Genomic DNA, 21158 nt, shown 5'->3' on the forward strand with positions numbered 1-21158 from the left:
GGCAAGCTCATGGCATAACACGTGTGTGTGTGTGTGTTTGTGTGTGTGTATATATGTATATATATGTATGTATATATATGTATATATGTATATATGTGTATATATATATATATGTATATATGTATATATATATATGTGTGTGTGTATATATATGTATATATATATATATATATATATATATATATATATATATATAAAATATACCCTAGGTTCTTGTCTATAAGCCGGACTCATGTATAAGCCGGAGACCAAAAATCATACGAATTTTTAAAATAAAATCGTATCATAGATAAGCCGAACGTACTTTAACCTATAACTAATAGAAGGGAGGGAGGTCAGTGGTCTCACTCGCACCCATTTAATTTCTTTAAGGGGGGAGAGAGTGTGAGATATTGGCGTCTCTCTCACTGTCAACACCCGCCCTCCATCACCAGCCGATGTTCACTGGACGAATATATGCGGGCAGCTCGTGGTGGTTGACTTTCTGTTTTAGAGTTAAAAGTTACAAGGTTTAAAGACTAACGTTAAAAATATTTATTCGAAAACCAAATTTGAAATTCTTATTAATATATTTTGATTAATTTCAGAACCCCTGAAGCCCAGATTAGCCCTTAACAGAAGTCCGGATGTTACGAAAACTAAAATTATTTTTAGTAAATTATTTTATTTCAGTTAGTCTTAACCTACTTCAATAGTTTTGTTTAGTTTTAGTTTTTAATTTCTGTTTTTTAAATTTTATTTGTTTACAAACATTTTTTTTTATTAATAGCTTTAGTTTTGATTTAGTCTTTGTAAGCCATGATAACCTTGAACTGTGTGCTTGCTGGTATAGGTTCCAGTTTCCTCTCAACCGTGTTCAGGATAAAGTGGGTTTCAAAAACAGATTTGTGATCCTCAATCTTACTGTCAGTTGAATCATCTTCCAGCTGTTATGCCAACTGAAAACGCCTCATAAAGTAGCAGTTTTACTAAAAATAGCCACAGCTATTCTTTCACTACTTCTGGAGTCACGTTCATTCTTCAGTGTCCTGATTTTCTTCCACTGTGCCGTGCTTCCCTCCGTGATCCCAGATTTTCTGTGAGGCTCAAGTTATCCAGTACCCTGAGAGTGTCCATCTGCCTATTTTATTCAGCCCTGCTTATTTTTAGGCTAATATGCTGCCTACTACAGTACAGTTTGCTTCCTTGACCACCTGTGTTTGATACTCTGGTATCACTTGTGATTCACACATGCATGCTGATCCACTTTTGGGGCAATGATCTTTATGTCTGCGTCAGTCTTCATGAGTGCTGTTTGCTTTATCATTACCTCATGTGGAGTGATGAGTAAATGTATAAATTTGTATTATTACCTCATGCATTGTAAAGTGCAAAATTCAAGAAATTCTTGGTTACGAAAAACACAAATCGTCACTATTGTAAAAATGCATTTTTCACATAACGTTACACTTTTATTTCAGCTTACAGTGCTTGGATTCTCTGTGTAGATGTAGTGATCACGTAATATACCAAATTTATTATGAATATTATTCCATCAATTTTTACCAAGTTCATTGCTTTCTAGTCTTTCTGGCAGCTCCTAGAGAGTTATGACAGCTGAGGGTCTCTTAAATCCTGGTGAAGTGAGGAGTAATTTTCTAACTTAGGAAACTTGAGAAAATGCTTTTATTACTACTCCATGATTAGAGGCAAAATTACATCACTCTCAGAATTTTGAGCCATTTAGGACTCTTTTCCTACTTTGAGATGCTTGATAAATATGGACCCTGATGTCTTGTGCCTGAGTAACTGCCATCTGTGTTGGCCCTGGATGCATGTTTATTACATTGGCAGCAAGGCAGGGTGGCTCCTTACTTGGGCAAGAATACCTTTTAGTTTTAGCATTTTTTCAATTCTATCCTCTTCCTCAAACTCACTTTTAGATTCCGAAATGACAGAAACACGATCCTCGTTTTCTGAATATTCATTTTCCAAAGTGGTTGCTCTTTCCTTGATTTTTCTTTGCCATGATTGAGTTTTTGGGAAGGAGTCACATATGCAGAGCTATTTATTTGTTGTGTCCTTTCCCAATTCCATTTTTAGAAAGAAATTAGAATGACGGGTCTGATGAGATTTGGTATTGTGTGTGAAGGGGAATGATATTTGTTGGAAGGTTATGGAGGAGTTGACGGAGATGTTCATGGTTGATAGTGATGTAAATGATTAGTCTGATTGGATTAGGTCTTGGGTATTTGTAAACAGTGTCTCTGTAGTGGTGTTATTGTTGTTCTGTAGACCATTTCCATGTCTGCTTTGCTCCTGGGTCTAGCAGATCCAAACGCCACCATTCTGTGTAGGCAGAGAGCTTCACAGTATGTTCTCATTACAAATCTTTACCTTAACATGTTGTTTAATGAAAATGAGCCACGGTCATTGAATCTCAGGGTAAAAAAAGATTTTGTTTTTTGTGTAAGCATTCAAAATGGGTCTCACAGGCCCAAACACCACACCGAGTTTACCGCCCAAAATAATTAATAAACACCATGTGAAGTATTATTGGCCCGTGATGCAAAAGTAAGATCTCTTTGGTATTTTTAACAAAATAAGCGTCACTGGAACTACAGTACTACTAATTTAATAAGATTGTACACAGAAATTTGTTGGGTTTTTTTTTTTTTTTTTTTTTAACTAGTCTGATTATTTGTTCTAATTTAGATTGCTGTCCTTTTCACAGATAAAGACTTTGAGTTATCACCCTGGAAGAGAGAGGCAACATCTCCATTACAAGTGGGTGAAATGATCTCATCAGAGATGAATTCCAAACAACTAATGGCAAAGAAGACTTACAGCAGAAGAAAACTATTGTCTTGATGATTCTTAGGATAGAGACTAGACATCTGAGAGACCTGTAAAGAATTTTCTAAAATGATATTCTAAATGCTTCAGTTTTTAGAAGCTACTCCTCATATAATATTTATATGTTAAAAGAGGGCACAGTTGATGATCGGCTTGTGTCCAGACCAACAAGGAAAAGTATTTCATTGTAAATTAATTGAGTATCACAGTTCTTATATTTATTTAGGTTATGGACATTGTGAAAAACAAATTGTGACCTTATTTTAAATAAAATGTAATTGTGATACAGTTAAAGTAATAACTTAAAATGAATGTCTTTCAGTAGTAAATACATTTCTCCAATTTAAATTTTTAATGTGTGTGTTATATAGTGTGTGTATTTTTGTGTCTTGTACCTTTATGTATATACTGATTTTATTTTTTACTGAGATTGTATTAAAATACCTTGAAGAAGAAAAAATAAAGAAATGAGGTTTTGTGTATGTGTTAAGTCTATGTCATAAACTGGTGGAAATTCTAAGTACTTTGAGCAAAATGAAGATGCTGCACCAGTATGATTGATTTTTTTACATTTGTAGTTTACCACTTGTTTTCTTCACTTGTGAGAAGTGGATAACCTCCTAGTGGTAAATGAGACTATTAAAGAGGTACTGAGTGTTTTGGGCATTGTAGAGGGAGAAGTGCTGCTTAGATTAAATAGGCTGAAATCGAACAAATCGGCAGGGCCAGATAATATTTATCTTTGAGTAGTTAGCAACAACATTTATTTATATAACACATTTTCATTAACAATCTAGCTCAAAGTGCTTTACAAGATGGCAAAAATAAACTTACAAGAAAATAAAAACAATTAAAATACGGCAATAATAATAATGAATTAAGCAACAACAAAACAAGGTGAGGTTGTATGTCCAGCAGGACAGAAGAAATAATCCAGTTAGGCCTGTGGAAAAAAAAAAAAAAAAACAATCTGCAGGGGTTCCAAGGCCAAAAGACCACCCAGCTCCTACTGGGCATTCTACCTAATATAAATGTTATTACATCAGTCCTCTTTTTTTCCAGGATTCATATGAGAGCATTTGCTGAAGTTGGGTTTGTGGATAGCTGTGGCATCTGCCTTCATTCCATCATCACAGGTGGTGATGGTAGTTCAGATCGCCACCAGTGAAGATCCAGAAAATGATAGCAGAGAAAAGTAGAGATTATTGAAGATCCCTGAAAAATATTATTCTATGCCTGTATAGTCTATTAAGAATGTAACTAAAATGTAGTTACAAGAAGCCAAATTAAAATAATGGGTTTTTAGCAGTTTTTTTTAAATGTTCCACACCATTAACCTGGTGATTTTCTGTTGGTAAAGTATTCCAGATTTCAGGTGCATAACAGTAAAAGGCTGCCTCACCACTTCTTTTAAGCTTAGCTCTTGGAATTATAAGCAGGCCTCCATTTGAAGATCTATGGTTATGACTTGGAATGTAGGGGGGTACAGGTATTCCAAAATATAGAAAGGGGCAAGATTATTTAAGATTTTGTACACCAATGGTAGTATTGTAAAGTCAATTCTGAATGACATGGGTAACCAATGTAACAACACTAAGACTGCTTTTTCTAGTTAAGATTCTGGGTGCTGCATTCTGCTCTAATTGTAACCGTGTGATGTCTTTCTTAGTCCTGTTAGGAGTGCATTACAGTAATCTAGATGACTAAAAACAAAAGTATGCATCATTTTTCAGTGGTCTGTAAAGTTGTAAGAGGTCTAACAAATACTAGGGATGAACTCATCAGGTTTTTTAAGGCCAGTAATAGATTGTTACTTGTTTTGGCCAATTCAGATTTTTTTTTTTTTCTTGTGTGACACCTCGGCAATGAGAAACCTTTTTATAGGCCATCATTTAGCACTAAATCAGCTGATATTCATTTGCACTGATAGGGGGCTCTCAGGATTGCTTTCTAAATACTCACAGATTTCAGCTGGTTTCTTGGCTTTCCAGGCCTTTTTGCACCTCCTTTTCTTCATGTGTTCCATACTTATTCCCTGTGTCATTCCACTTTATTACACATAATTTATGGACTTTTGTTTTGATTTCTTTGTATGTGTGGATTACTAGGGTTGTTACTGACGTCTGGTGAAAATTTCATGTCATAAAAATATATATATTTATTATTAATTTTATTGTAGTCATTCCATACAAATAGATGAATTTTTACAAAAAATAGGATTGAAAACAAATCAAACCCCTCCCCTGAGAAGGAGAGCATGGCCAAAGGAGTAATACTTAAAGCTTGTAAACATGCCTAAATTGTTGAGTTTAATAGGGCAATAAAGATAAATCCATCCATCCATTTTCCAACCCGCTGAATCCGAACACAGGGTCACGGGGGTCTGCTGGAGCCAATCCCAGCCAACACAGGGCACAAGGCAGGAACCAATCCTGGGCAGGGCACCAACCCACCGCAGGACAAATAAAGATAAATGGAGAAGAAAAAGAAATGCGGAGAGAATTCTTATTCTACAATATTATTGATTAGATCCTGCCAGGTTTTGAAAACGTTCTGTACAGATCCTCTGAGAATTTGATTTTTTCCAATTTCAAATAATATAAAACATCTGTTTCCCACTGACCTATCAGAGGAGAGTTAGGATTCTTCCAATTTAACAAAATAAGTCTGCATGCCAAAAGTGTAGTGAATGCAATCACCGTTTGCTTGTCCTTCTCCACTTCAAGTCCATCTGAAAGAACACCGAACACAGCTGTTAATGGGTTAAGAGGGATTGTGACACCAAGGTTGTCTGAAAGGCACCTAAAAATTTTGGTCCAGAATGATTTTAATTTGGTGCAGGCCCAAAACATGTGACCCAGTGAGGCAGGAGCTTTTTTGCAGCGTTCACAAGTTGGATGTTGCCCTAGAAATATTTTGGACAGTTTTAAGTGAGACAGATGTGCTCGATATATAATTTTGAGTTGAATAATTGTATGCTTTGCACATATGGAACTCGAGTGGATTCTCTGCATTGCTACCTTCCACTCCTTTTCTGATATATTAATTAAGAGATCTTTTTCCCAATGTCCTCTTGGATCTCTGAAAGGTAGGGACTCTAATAAAATTTTACATATTGCAGAAATGGTGTCTAAGTCCTCGAAATTAAGCAGTATTTTTTCCAGCATGGTGGAGGGTATGAGATGATGAAAATTGGGAAGGTTCTGTTTAACAAAGTTTCTAATTTAAAAATAGTGAAAGAAATGTGTAACTGGAAGGTTAAATTTGGAATGTAATTGTTCAAAGGATGCAAAGATATTGTCTATATAAAGATCTCTGAGCAATTTAATCCCAAATCTTTTCCAGGTATTAAAAACTAGATATGTTTGCAAGGGTTGAAAGAGGTGGTTCTCTTGCAGAGGTGCCACAGATAAAAGATTCTCCATCTTAAAATGCTTTCTGAATTGGTTCCATGTTCTGAGTGACTGAAGCACAATTGGGTTATTAGTATATTTGCAATAACTTGCATTTATTGGAGCGCAGAGCAGGGAATATAAAGAAGTACTACAGGATTTTACTTCTACTGTGGACCAAGCCTGTGTATGTTCATCTCTTTGTGTCCAGGTTTTTATAGCTTGTATGTTTGCTGCCGGGGCGGCACGGTGGCGCAGTGGTAGCGCTGCTGCCTCGCAGTTAGGAGACCCGGGTTCGCTTCCCGGGTCCACCCTGCGTGGAGTTTGCATGTTCTCCCCGTGTCTGCGTGGGTTTCCTCCGGGCACTCCGGTTTCCTCCCACAGTCCAAAGACATGCAGGTTCGGTGGATTGGTGATTCTAAATTGGCCCTAGTGTGTGCTTGGTGTGTGGGTGTGTTTCTGTGTGTCCTGCGGTGGGTTGGCACCCTGCCCGGGATTGGTTCCCTGCCTTGTGCCCTGTGTTGGCTGGGATTGGCTCCAGCAGACCCCCGTGACCCTGTGTTCGGATTCAGCGGGTTGGAAAATGGATGGATGGATGGATGTTTGCTGCCCAGTAATAAAACTGAAAATTAGGTAAAGCCATGCCACCTTCTGCCTGAGGTCTTTGTGGGGTCGCTCTTCGGATACGTGAATGTTTTGAGTTCCAAATAAATGAGGTTATGGCTGAATCTAATTGTTTAAAAAATGATTTATTGATGTATATTGGGATGTTTTGAAATAAAAAAAGAAGTTTAGGAAGGATATTCATCTTAACAATGTTAATTCTTCCAGGTAGAGTGAAATAAAGGGTTGACCATCTATGCAAGTCTTGCTTAATTTTTTCCATACAGATGGCGAAATTTTGTTGATGAAGAGCTTTATGTTTACTTGTGATGTTTACCCCTAGGTATTTAAACTGATCTGCTATGGTAAAAGGTAGGGTGTCCAATCTAATATTATATGTTTGTGAATTCACTGGAAAGAGTATACTTTTATTCAAATTAATTCTGAGACCAGAGATCTTTTGAGATTCTGTAAGCGCTGTTAAAACTGCAGGCAGTGTTTTCTGGGTCTGATATATAAAACCATATCAAGTGCATATAGAGAAATTTTCTGTTCCAGTCCTTCTCTGATAATCCCCCTTATCTGATCAGGATTTCGACAGTGAACCGCCAGTGGCTCAATGGTGACTGCAAACAGCAGTGGCGACAAGGGGCATCCCTGTCTGGTGCCACGTTCTAGTCCAAAGTCCATGCACAAATATTCGGGCCAAACCCAAATTTCTCTAGTGAAAAGGTAGTTCCATTCAATCATGTCAAATGCTTTTTCTGCGTCTAATGATAGTAATATCTCTGGGGTGTTCGACTTTGCTGGTGAATATATTACATTAAACAGGTGTAGAAGATTGAAAGATAAGTGTCTGCCTTTAATAAATCCAGTTTGATCCTGTGATATTACCGAAGACAGCACTTTTTCCATCCTTCTAGCTATGATTTTGGAGAGTATCTTAACATCATTATTCAGAAGTGAAATTGGTCTGTATGATGCACATTGTAACAAGTCCTTATTTTGTTTAGGAAAGACGGTGATTAATGCTTGATGAAAGGTTTGAGGTAGAATTTGATTGTCTCTAGCTTCTGTAAATGTTGCCAATAAGAGGGGAGCTAGCTGAGTGGATAATTTCTTATAAAATTCTACAGGGTAGTCATCAGGGCCTGCCAATTTCCCGCCCTGAAGTGACTTTATAGAAGCTAGTAATTCTGATAGCGTCAGAGGTTTATCCAATTCCTCAGCACTAAAAGTATCTATTTGTGGTATCTGTAATGTATCCAGAAATGCATTAGATTGTTTGTTGTCTTCTTTTAACTCAGTAGAATATAAGGATTTATAATAATCTCTAAATGTGTACATTATATTTTTATGGTCAATGATTTCGTCTCCATTCGTGTTGGTGATTACTGGGATTGCATTGCAAACGTCTTGTTGTGGATTTGTTGAGCTAAAAGCTTATTAGCTTTCTCTCCGTGTTCATAGTAATGCTGTCTTGACTTATAAATAAGTTGTTCAGTTTCTTTAGTTGTCAAGATGTTGAGTTCTGTATGCAGAGCCTGCCTTTTCCTATGAAGAGCCTCACTTGGACACCTGGCTTGTTCATCTATTCTAGTAATTTCGCTTCTTAGCTCTGACGCTTTCTTGGTTTCTAATTTATTTCTGTGGGAAAGATATGAAATAAACTGTCCTCTTAATAAGGCCTTTAGAGTTTCCCAGAGTGTTCCAGCAGAAACCTCTGAGGGTGTGTTTGTCTCTAGGAAGAAGCTGATTTGTTTGGATATGTATTCTGTACAGTTCTTGTCTGCTAGTAGAAGTGGGTTAAGACGCCATCTACGAGGTGATTGTGAGGGGCATAATGATTTTAGCTCCATGACCAGAGGCGCATGGTTGGAGATAACAATTGTGTCATATTTGCAAGATTTAGTCGTAGGCAATAAATTATTAATTCTTGAGTAGCTATGATGCACAGGTGAGTAGAACGAATATGTTCTTGAGTTTGGGTTTAGAAACTTCCAGGGGTCTGATAAGTTGTGGTCAGTTACAAACTGTGTAATTGTCTTTCCAGTGTTGGATGTCGTCCCCCCTGTGACAGGAGTCCTATCTAAGAGTGGATTTAAAACACAAAGTCCCCAGCCATTATAATTTTATGAGTGTTCACATTGGGAATGGATGCAAATAGATTTTGCATGAATTCCTTATCATCGACATTGGGTGCATAAACATTTTTCAAAATCATTTTACAGTTAAATAAGTTGCCCATGACCATCACATATCTCCCTTCAGGATCCGATACTACATCTGATACTACAAATGGGACTGTTCTGTTTATGAGAATTTCCACACCTCTAGTTTTCTTTGTAAAGCTAGAATGGAACATTTGGCCAGTCCAGTCTTTTTGTAGTCTGAACTGATCCTTGCTTAGTAAGTAGGTCTCCTGTAAAAATACTATTTTAGTGTTTAAGCCTGTTAGGTGAGAGCATACTTTCTTTCTCTTTACTTCGTGATTCAGGCCTTTAACATTCCAGCTCACAAAGTTAACTGTCCCATCATGGAGACACTGATTCTGAATTTTTAATGTCATTTTATAGTCTTAACTGGTAGTGAGGCAGTTTTAATCTTAATTTCCAATTTCCCCACGAGTTATTACCATACAGCTTATTGTTGCGTTGATAGTTCTATAAGGATTAAAAGGATAGATTAGATATAGCCTGCTGTCTTTCTCTCCACCCCCCCCCATATAACCAACCCCCCCCTCCCAATTTTGCCTCCCCACGTGAGGCTAGACCCCACTTCACAATGTCCCGATCCTCTGACATACCAAGAGACAGAGCACGTCCAAAACAAAAGAAGCCCCCACCCACAGTGGCGTTTAAAAATTGAAAAGTAGAGATATCTATTGCAGCTAAAGTCTAAATATTATCTGCCATAAATATAATCATTAACAGACTTTAAGCTTAAAATATAATCTTCAGCAATCTTAAGATATTAAGATAGCAAAATAATGAACCCTGGGAATGGTGTTAAAAAGTGGTCAAGGATAAGCATAGTAAATCCTAATGCCCTAATAGCAATAACTATAAACCAAGGGTATGATGTTAAACAGTCTCCTTTAGGGTAGTAAAAGAAATAAGAAAAAAAAAAACCCTATCTTAATTACTTCCACACACATGTCTATAACTGTAATTAAAACATAAACATAAAGCATCCAAGTAGAGAAAAGGATGTATAATGATAATACCTGTATCTTTACAAGTGGATCAGACAGCAGGTGATATATCCTTACCATGCCAAGACAGATATTTTTTACATTTTTTAAATATTTGTGTGTGTGCATATATGTGTGTAGATAAATGAAAATGATATCAAGTATTTATATTCGCATTCTAAATGTTCAGGGAGCAGAAATATCATGAAATTAATGTATTCTGTGTGGTGATCGCTGCCTGCGCCTCCTCTTAGTGCAAGAGGAAGTCAGTTTAAGAAGCATGTAGTGATTAACATGGCTCGGGGAACACTTTAACACAAAGCATTTAATGTGCTTGTGACGATGCAGGTTCGACTCCATGCGCCCGTCGTTTGTGCGGGAGCCCTTGAACCCAACACCGTCGGTAATGTTACCGATGAGCTCGCAGTGAGGCACAATGATGGAGCAAGGGGATGGTGTACAAAAGTGCCCAGTGCTTTTATTTAAAACAATAATCAAAACAATGTTCAAATTAAATAAAGTGCAGTGATTCAAAAAGTCTTCATTAAATAAGTAATCCATAAAAAGCAAGTGAAAAAAATGTGGAGGCTAAAATCCATTAGAAAAATCTTTAAAACAATGAGGTTAATATAATACAGAAAGCAGTCTTTTAAAACAAAACAAGCCCGGTGCCTCCTTTCCTCTGGCGGCTCCCTTGCTTCTCCCATCTGGGCTTCTCAACAGGGTAGTCGCCCTATATGCAGCTGACCTTCTCTGTGCCTGCTTCAGCTGTTTGGATTGTCTCACCGACCCCTGGCTCCAGTAGGCTCCTCCAGACAGCGACTTGGGTTCCACAGCGACCAGGGCGCCCACGCTGGGGAATACACACCCCAAGTCCCGACCCCCGCGGCCTTACGCAGAGAGTCATCCGCCTTCCGGTCACTCCGCTCTTCGTTATAAACTCGGTGGGAGCGACCACTACAACTACTCCCGGGTGTCGGCCCAACACCCAGGCTACCTGCACTCGCTCGCTCTCCTGCACCGGCTTTCTCTCTCTCTACTGCTGCTTCCTGCCTTCTCCTGCAACCTCCGTTTCTTTCAGTCTCTTTCTTTCTTCTTCCTTCCTTTTTCTTTAGCCGACTCATGCTTCTATTAATTAATAGGACGTGGCAAATCAGCAGCCCCGAGAACAATTACTGATGCGGACGGTTTCTCACCTATGCACTTAGGTGAAACACACCCACATCACGAATCATCCCGGGAGCTGCTTCAGCCACACAACCACCACGCCCCCCCGCTAAGCCGCGAGTGCGGTGATTATTTATTTTAAAATGGGCCGTAGAACGGGAGCTGTGGACCCGCTATACCACAGTGCTACATAACTTACGACGGGGTTTGAGAAAATCTAGTAAATTAAATATTCATTTTAAGATGAAGTTTAGTTTACGATGTTCTACTTTAATGACAAATTATGAGAATAAAGTCAACATGTTGACTTTAACCTCGACATAAACGGCGAGAATAAAGTAGAAATGTCAAGAATAAAGTCAACATATTAACTTTATTTTCATCATAAGCGTCGAGATTAAAGTGGAAATGTCGAGAATAAATTCAACACGTCATCACACTATTACACAGTACCCAGATACATTACACAGTATTGAAAAAAAATAAAATAAAACAAGTATAACTTGGCTTGCAGTATTCACACATTTGAACATAATGGTCCACATCCAACCTTTTAAAACCAAAGTATCTCCAGACAACAGACACGGCTTCTTTTTTCGGCAAAATTTCTTCTGTGTCATCATGTTCAACTTTATCATCTGCTACAGCTTCAGTTTCAGAATGTTCTCTGTCCATTTTCATTGTTCAACACCTCCACTAACGCATGTACTCCGTTGCATGCGCGTTTATTGGTGCACCAGTGAAAAAGGTCCCGCTGCGCCACGTTCCGAACGTTGTTTAGGCTATTTAAACCGGTGTTGCGGTATGAGAAAAATCCATATCATAACAAAAATAAAAAACGGTTTTTGATATGAACTGGTATACCGCCAAGCACTACTGGGCCGATCCAAACAACTATAGGCAAGTAAGCTTAACGTGCATCACAGGAAAAGTAATGGAAGGATTTATTAAGGATAAGATTGAGCAGCACATGGCAAATACAGGAGTTTTACTGATCAGTCAGCATGGGTTCAGAAGAGGGTAGTCATATTTTACTAAAATGCTGAAATTAATTGAGGAAGCAATGAAGGAATATGATCAAAGAGCATATGATATTATTTATCTCGAGTTTCCTAAGTATTTTATAAGGTGCTACATGAGACGTTGGGCATCAAACTAAAAGAAGTGGGAGTTCAAGGTGTGGTGTGTAGGTGGGTGCAAAATTGCCTCAGACACAGAAAGCAGATGATTATGGTGGGAGGATCCCTATTAGAGTTGGGTCAAGTTAAGAGTGGTGTCCAACAGGGGTCACTGCTAGGGCTGCTGCTATTTTTAATATATTTAAATGTCTTTGATAGGAATATAAATAATAAGCTGCTTAAGTTTGCTGAAGATACCAAACTAGGAGGACTGGCAGATGATCTAGAATCTGTTAAATCGGACGAACATGGCCAGAATACATGCTTGGGCGATTGAGAGGTGACATGACTGAAGTGTTTAAAATTATGAAAGGAGTTAGTCCAGCGTACTGAGATTGTTCCATTAAAAGGACATGGGGACGCAGTTGGAGTCTTGTTATGGGTAAGGTTCATGTGTTGTAGACAGTAGGATTTTATAAACCTTCAAAACTTCACTTGATATTTTTATGGAGGAATTTAGTGGGTAGGACTGGCGAACTTTGTTAAGATGAATGGCTTGTTCTCATCTAAATCTTTCGGATGTTCTTACAAATAGACAACAATTAGCAATTATAAAATGGCAAACACTGAAGGACTTGAAATTGACTTGCTTGAGCAAAAAAATAAAAAAATAAACTGCTCAAAAAAATTAAAGGAACACTTTGAAAACACATCAGATCTCAAAGAAAAAAATCCTGCTGGATATCTCTACTGATCTGGACTGGGTAATGTGTTCAGAACAAAAGGATGCCACATCATTTGATGGAAATTAAAATTATCAACGAACAGAGGGCTGAATTCAAAGACACCCTGAAAATCAAAGTGAAAAAGTGATGTGGCAGGCTAGTCCGTTTTGCCAAAATGTCATTGCAGCAACTCCAAATGGTACTCAGTAGTTGGTATGGCCCCCACGTGCTTGTATGCCTACATCAGGGCATGGTCCTAATAAGATGACGGATGGTGTCCTGGGGGATCTCCTCCCAGATCTGGACCAGGGCATCACTGAGCTCCTGGACAGTCTGAGGTGCAACCTGGAGGCGTCGGATGGACCGAAACATAATGTCCCAGAGAATTTTCTATTGATTTAGGTCAGGCGAGTGAGCGTGGGGGCTAGTCAATGGTATTGATTCCTTCATCCTCCAGGAACTGCCTGAATACTCTTGCCACATGATACCGGGAATTGTCGTGCACCAGGAGGAACCCAGGACCCACTGCAACAGCATAGGATCTGACGATGGGTCCGAGGATTTCATCCCGATACCTAATGGCAGTCAAGATGCCGTTGTCTAGCCTGTAGAGGTCTGTGCGTCCCTCCATGGATATGCCTCCCCAGGCCATCACTGACCCACCACCAAACTGGTCATGCTGAATGATGTTACAGGCAGCATAACATTCTCCACGGCTTGTCCAGACCCTTTCATGTCTGTCACATGTGCTCAGGGCGAACCTGCTCTCATCTGTGAAAAGCACAAGGCACCAGTGGTGGACCTGCCAATTCTGGTGCCAATTGAGCTCCACGGTGTTGGCCGGGGCAGTGAGCACAGGACCCACTAGAGGACGTCGGGCCCTCAGGCCACCTTCATGAAGTCTGTTTCTGATTGTTTGGTCAGACATTCATACCAGTCACCTGCTGGAGGTCATTTCGTAGGGCTCTGGCACTGCTCATCCTGTTCCTTGTTGCCCAAAGGAGCAGATACCATGTAACGGCCGACCCCTTTACCCAGCCGGCAGCTACACATCCAAGACCTGTGGCCTGGATGATTTACTGAGACAGAATCTAACTATCAAGCCGTACTTCTAACCAATTAAACTTCTCCCCACAATCGACGGTGAAAAGATAAGTACACAAAAGCAGGATGTAAAATTAAACGGATTAAATGTATTAAATGAAACAAGACATGCAAAAAATAGAAAACAGATATAAATATAAATATCCCTCCACCCCAGCAACAACAAGACACCACCAAATATAAATACAACAAAAACCCTCCCTTGTCCCTGTAACATATAAACACACAACACGAATAACAACAATTGAATGATATACGGAAATGAATGTGAACGTGAGTCCGGTAATAAGGAAACTGTCCTGAATGTGGTTGACTGAATTAGCGAAAATGAGTCGTTTGATTTTCCCCGGACAAAATGGAGCAGCCTCACCGTGAATCCTCGGTGCGTAGTGGATGATTAACTCCGACCCCGGTGTCTCTCGTGATGAGGTCCTTGAAGCAAGTCCGGCGGATAGAAAAACAAACTGGATGGAAATGCGCGATGTGGAATATAACAGGTACAGATGGCTCGTAGTCGTGAATGTGGAAAAAAATCTCCTCCTCTCCTCTTCCTTCTCCTCCTGCTGGCTTAAATAGTCCTGTGACGGCTGTGATTGATTAATTGTGAACAGGTGTTTTCCAGGTTTGCGGCTGTGGTCTCCTTCCATCATCCGTCCCCCTTCACGGGGACGGCATTAACTGATACACATACAAACAGCAAACGGGACAATGAAACGAGACGCACTCAGAACTGACATTTAACACTAACTATGTGGCCCCGCTACAACCGGTCCTGCTGATGGGTTAAGGACCTTCTACTGTCCTGTCCAGCTCTCCTAGAGTAACTGCTTGTCTCCTGGAATCTCCTCCATGCCCCTGAGACTGTGCTGGGAGACACAGCAAACCTTTTGGCAATGGAACGTATTGATGTGCCATCCAGGAGAAGGTGAACTACCTGTGCAACCTCTAGACGGTCCAAGTATGGCCTCATGCTGCCAGTAGTGACACTGACTGAAGCCAAATGCAAAACTAGTAAAAAAACAGATGAGGAGAGAAAAATGTCTGTGACTTCCACCTGTTAAACCGTTCCTGTTTTGAGGGTCGTCTCATTTTTGCCTCTCTAGCCCACCAGTTTTTAATTTCATTAACACCAAAGCAGCTGAAGCTGATTAACAACCCCATCTGCTACTGAACTGACCAGATCAATAGCCCAGAAGTTTCAATGACTTGATGCTATACTCGGATTAAAGAATGTTCCTTTAATTTTTCTGAGCAGTATAGAATGTATGCTTAGTACAAAAGAGGAAGACTCCCAACAAAGCAGGAGATCAAAGCTAATTGAAGTGAAAAGGGATGAACTATTTTAATGATAGTGTTTTCGATAATGTGAACACTGAAAACTGGGGCTGTGATTCATTCAGTAGATAAACGTTTGGTTGAACAGTGCAGAATGCCGTCGTCAGTGTGAGATCTTTTCATTGTCCTCATTTAACTGAGTGCTTGCATACGGTTACAGCTATAAAGCAAATAGTCACACCATACATCAGCTATATACAGTGGCACACAAATTAGGTTAACGCAAATGTCTGCATGGATAACATAACCTTATATGCCCATTACCATTGTAATTGATATATGGATAATAGACAGTAGAGAAGAGGAAGCAAACGTTTCATTCAACAGCAGCTTTCCTGCACGTCCATGCTTGGTCTTCAAAGTCCCAGTTCTGGCAACTTGACAGTCCACACCCTTCTTGACATTGCACAATGTTTAAAAATGTTAGAACTATCCTGTCCGGGTTTCTCTTGTTTTTTTTTGTTTTTTTTTAATTATTGGAGACTTCTCTTGAATTGTGGCTGTAGATATTAGAATCCATGAAAATTACATTTTTTTTTATCAGTCTGGGCTTGGTTATGGTATGTGATAAAAGTTAATGATTGCTGTTCACATTCTTCCTGGTTGTATGATTCCTGTGCTCTAACTGAAGTTTGGAGGAGCTGGCATTTCCAGAGAACTTTTTTGTATGGTAGTTGTCTTTTCTGGCAGAAAAACAAAAGACTTTCTGTATTAGAGCTAAATTGGAGTAAAGAGAAGTGTTTCGAGTGTTCTGACTTCCCATGATTTTCATCTCAAAACTGATGATCAGAGAGCAAAATACTTCTGTGGTGCAAAAAGCAAGATATACTTTATAAAAAAAGTGTGTTCAGATTACATTCAATGGAATTTAAGAATTGAATGACTTTGCCTTATTCTTCATGTACATTCTACTCAGGGATGGTTCCAGTGCAGCTCTTACCCTAGGAACCCCACTTATGTGGACTCCAATATTTGTGTCGCCTTAACAAATACTTGCGTTCTTAGATCATCGACACCATGGGTTGGTTCCAATTAAGAGACCTCCCATGTGCAGACTACTGACACCACAAGCCAGCTCTTCTGTTGCCTTTTGTCTTTTGTCAGAGTTCAGCAGGCTGTCAGGCTGCTTGGGTTATCACGTTCTTCTAATTACAGGTCTGTGTGCCATCATGACCAAAGCTCAACAACAGAAGTAGGTATCTGAAGCACTTTTGGAACCTTTGCCATGTTGCCTCATCTCTTCTTATCTCCTCGCCTTACCTCAAGGCCCTTCCTTGCCAGGTGACAAAGGTTAGCTGGCTACGTGATTGGCGTCACAGAGTTCTTCTGAAGGCAGACTGTTTCCTTATCTCTGATCCCTTTGTTGACTTATGTAAAATATTAAGTTATTGGAGCTGTACTGCTTTTCTGAAAACTTGGGGGTGGGGGTGGAGGGGTTAAACTGCACAAAGGAGGATAAGTACAAGGAATTTTCATGATTTGGGTAACAGGCGTTCACTTATCTGGTCATTTGTTTTGGGGGCTTCCTTGCAGCCCGTGTGTATATTTCAGAGGCAACATTACATCTGTTTCTTTTGTGTTGCCTCTTTACTCTGACACATAATTACTTGGCGGTGTGTGGCTTTTACTTTAAAAAGAATATTTGCTGCAGACATGCCTCGCTTTGGAGATCGGACACTTCCATGATTCTGATGTGAATGATAAGTGCTATATCCCTAAGTGCTATAAGTCCATCCATTTTCCAACCCGCTGAATCCGAACACAGGGTCATGGGGGTCTGCTGGAGCCAATCCCAGCCAACACAGGGCACAAGGCAGGAACCAATCCCAGGCAGGGTGCCAACCCACCGCAGGACACACACAAACACACACCAAGCACAATTTGGAATCGCCAATCCACCTAACCTGCATGTTTTTGGACTGTGGGAGGAAACCAGAGCGCCCGGCGGAAACCCACGCAAACACGGGGAGAACATGCAAACTCCATGCATGGAGGACCCGGGAAGTGAACCCAGGTCCCCAGGTCTCCCAACTGCGAGGCAGCAGCGCTACCCACTGCACCACCGTGCCGCCCGTGCTATAAGTCCTATATCTAAAATGCAAACAGTCAGGCTGCTTTATCGGAGCACTTCACTAGCAAATGAAGCCAGAGGAAGCCACAATATGTTAATAGAGTATGTTATAAATCTCATTACAGTTATTCTTTAAAGACAGGAGTCATTAAATGTGGCATTGTTCCACTTAAGGCACATCTTTAATCACAGCCAGAGGCTTGTCATTGTAGCCCACCAGCATTAAGATGTCCGGCATCTAGCTTGGAGCTCCTCTCAATACACAGCAGCTCGTGTCAGTCCACCTTTGAATCTTGAATTCTTGAATCCCCGGAAGATGAACTTCAATCTGCGTTTGTAGTGTGCGGCATCGCTAAAGGGAGCACTGCATGTCCACAAGCCTGGTGTGCAGACAGGTCCCGGCCAAGGTGGGTGTGCTTTCTTAAGCGGTTGGTTGGTCAGGAGGTGTTGGGGGCGGGGCAGGTACTTCAGAGCCAGCTGCTATTGCATTGGGCTCCACCAATCATAAAGAAGAAAACTTCATAAAGCAGCACATCAGGCTGGACTGACTGAGGCGTCAGCGTCCAGGTACCAGGTACACGTCGCTCTGAATTGATCTTCCTCTCACTTGTCTTAATTTAGTCATTTCAATGTTGTATGAATATGCTCAAATGTTTTCTGTGGCAAAAGGGGAATAAGTTTATTCTTGATTAAAGTAATTAATGGAATTTAAAGACTAGTTCTGCTACCTTAGAGCTCTAGGGACTCTGGTGCAGCTTTGGCCTCTGGTAGGGGGCTCAAAACTGTTTCCATATGTGTGCCCTGTGATGGATTGGGTTTGGCTGCTCCTGATATTAGAAAAGTAGGTTCAAGAAACTGGTGGGAAAGAAAGCAAACGTTGTTGAAACTGCAGTATGCGTTACATCTGCATCTGCAATTTGGGTGTGTCAAAGTGACCTTTGCTTTTTGCAGCCAAAGGAAAGTTCCGCATTGCCACATTGTTGCTGCTTTCTTCTGTCATTTTGATCCATCCACTGAGACAGAGGACATGCACACTATGTGTCATTTTTAATTTGTTTTGTTCTACAAATAAAAGGAAATAGATTAGAAGCTACAGTAGCATGGCCTCATTAATGCCCTAGGCCGTGCTGGCCAGTTGGCCTTGGCTTCCACTTTTTGTCAGGAGTGTGGGACTTCAGATGTTTAATTTCTCCTGGATTTGTAACATCTGCAGTTTTCTTTTCTCTCTTTCACTGTCTGCTGCTTTTAGGAATTCTAGTACACACACACAGAGACAAGATGTCACACTGGTAGTGGTTGGTAAGGACACAAGGGCCTTCTTTGGCAATATAAAGCTGAAGTTGACACAATGTCTTAGAAATGGGTCGACAGAGCGAGAGAAAGAGCTACAAGGTCAGGACAAACAGAAGGTGACTGACACCGCTCTCACAAAGCAGCAAGTGGCATCAGAGTTATGCCACATGGAACAGTACAGGGCCTGCTGCCTAGGGGATAAATGCCAAGTGGCATTGAGATTTGTAAGGACTTCTGTTCCTTCGACTGAGTGAGTAAGTTTAAGAGCTCTATGGGTCCAGGCTCAGCAGAAGACACTGTGATCTGATAATCCCGAATGAAACCCCTGGCTCTGGAAGTGATTCTGTAAGGGACCCCAGTGTTATTTCAGAATGGGCCTTAAAGATTATAGCCTCAATGAGCCTAGTCCTGGAAAACAACATGGGGCAAAAGAAGGGCTAGAAAAATGACAAAAACTGAAAACAAAAGTGAACAAGCTCTTGGGTTATTAGCCGATTCAAGTTGACTCCCTTTGATCATCCCTCCCTTAACATTTGATGTGAAGGTGAACCTAAACTCCAAACATCGTTTTAAATGAACCGATTTGGTTCAGATGTGCTTTGTTGAGTGTTATTTTCTGTTTTGGCTTTAGAAATGGATGGATGGGAGATCCTGAGACCGATCTGGAACTGCTGCAGAAAACTCCATCTTCTGTATTTTGGATAACATTTACAAACTCTGAATTAAACCATTGGTTTGCAATCTGTGAAAATGTAATGTTTTAAAGGATCTTTCTTTCATGTTTTGGGGCAGAGGCTGTCTTTTTTGTAGTATAGATGTGCGCGCCTGGAATATAAATTTACTTGGTAGTTCATTTTTCTCATCACAGAAGGTCAAAAACTGTAAAATGTAACTTTGAGTAGCAAAACGCCAACTAAAGCTGATATGAAATGGATTGCTGCCATCTAAATTTTGAAAGGAGCCTCTTCCTTATTTTTCCCAGTCAGCTAAAATGAACGCAGTTACAAACCATTTGGTTTATTAGTTAGTAATAGCTGTAGTGAAGATTGCTACGAATTTCAAGCAACAATATTCAAAATGTATAATGCTATGGATTTATTGAATCCCGCCTGGAGCAGGGCCAGTTTATCAGAAGTATTTGGTGTATCAGTGTTTATTATATACTAGCTGTGTAAGCCCGAGCTGTAAAAAGCCCGGACTCCTATAAACCATGGATTCTGGCACTTCTTTTTTTTTTTTTTTTTTTTTTTAATTTGTATTAATTTTTATTGTAATCATTCCATACAAACAGATCAATTTATAACCAAACAAAATTGAAGACAAATCAAACCCCACCCCTGAGAAGGAGAGCTTAGCTAAAGGAAAATTGCTTAAGGCTTTTTAATGAGGCAACAATAAACAAAAGAAAGGGAGAAATAAATATATATGTAAATAAGAGATGAAGGAGGGAATTAAATGTGGTAATAGTTATTTCTCTTATTCTAAAATAATATTGATTAAATCCTGCCAGGTTTTGAAAAAATGTTGTACAGATCCTCTAACTGAGAATTTGATTTTTTCCAATTTCAAATAATATAAAACATCGGTTTTTCACTGACTTATCAGAGGAGAATTAGGATTCTTCCATTTTAACAGAATAAGTCTGCGTGCCAAGAGTGTAGTGAATGCAATCACCGTTTGCTTGTCCTTCTCCACTTCAAGTCCGTCTGGAAGAACACCGAACACAGCTGTTAATGGGTTAGGGGGGATTCTGATACCAAGGCTGTCTGAAAGGCACTTAAAAATTTTGGTCCAAAATGATGTTAATTTGGTGCAGGCCCAGAACATGTGACCCAGTGAGGCAGGAGCTTGGTTGCAGCGTTCGCAGGTTGGATCTTGCACTGGAAACATTTTGGACAGTTTTAAGCGAGACAGATGAGCTTGATATATAATTTTTAGTTGAATAATTCTATGCTTTGCGCATATAGAACTCGAGTGAATTCTCTGCTTTGCTACCTTCCACTCCTTTTCTGATATATTAGTTAAGAGATCTTCTTCCCAATGTCCTCTTGGATCTTTGAAAGGTAGGGACTCTAATAAGATTTTATATAATGCAGAAATGGAGTTTAATTCCTCGAAATTGAGCATTATTTTTTCCAGCATTGTGGAGGGTGCGAGGTGGGGGAAATCGGGCAATTTCTGTTTAACAAAATTTCTAATTTGAAGATAGTGAAAGAAATGTGTAGCTGGGAGGTTGAATTTTGAACGTAATTGTTCAAAAGATGTAAATATGTTGTCTATATAAAGATCTCTGAGCATTTTAATCCCAAAACTTTTCCAGGT

General features: G+C 39.8%; 2 protein-coding genes across 2 annotated transcripts in view; both read left to right on the plus strand.

The window, feature by feature from the left end:
• Positions 1 to 3166, plus strand: part of ticrr (TopBP1-interacting, checkpoint, and replication regulator) — a 75168-nt gene extending 72002 nt beyond the window's left edge. The window contains exon 22 of the mRNA XM_051920785.1: positions 2714 to 3166. Coding sequence (XP_051776745.1) covers positions 2714 to 2850 — 137 coding nt within the window. The 3' untranslated portion in view covers positions 2851 to 3166. The remainder of the gene's footprint in view (positions 1 to 2713) is intronic.
• A 14868-nt stretch (positions 3167 to 18034) lies between these two features.
• Positions 18035 to 21158, plus strand: part of ckmt1 (creatine kinase, mitochondrial 1) — a 55642-nt gene continuing 52518 nt past the window's right edge. The window contains exon 1 of the mRNA XM_051920826.1: positions 18035 to 18117. The gene's annotated coding sequence lies outside the window, so the exon portion shown is untranslated. The remainder of the gene's footprint in view (positions 18118 to 21158) is intronic.

This window comes from Erpetoichthys calabaricus, chromosome 17 (assembly GCF_900747795.2).
Source record: "Erpetoichthys calabaricus chromosome 17, fErpCal1.3, whole genome shotgun sequence".
In the NCBI taxonomy this organism is placed as follows: Eukaryota; Metazoa; Chordata; class Cladistia; order Polypteriformes; family Polypteridae; genus Erpetoichthys; species Erpetoichthys calabaricus.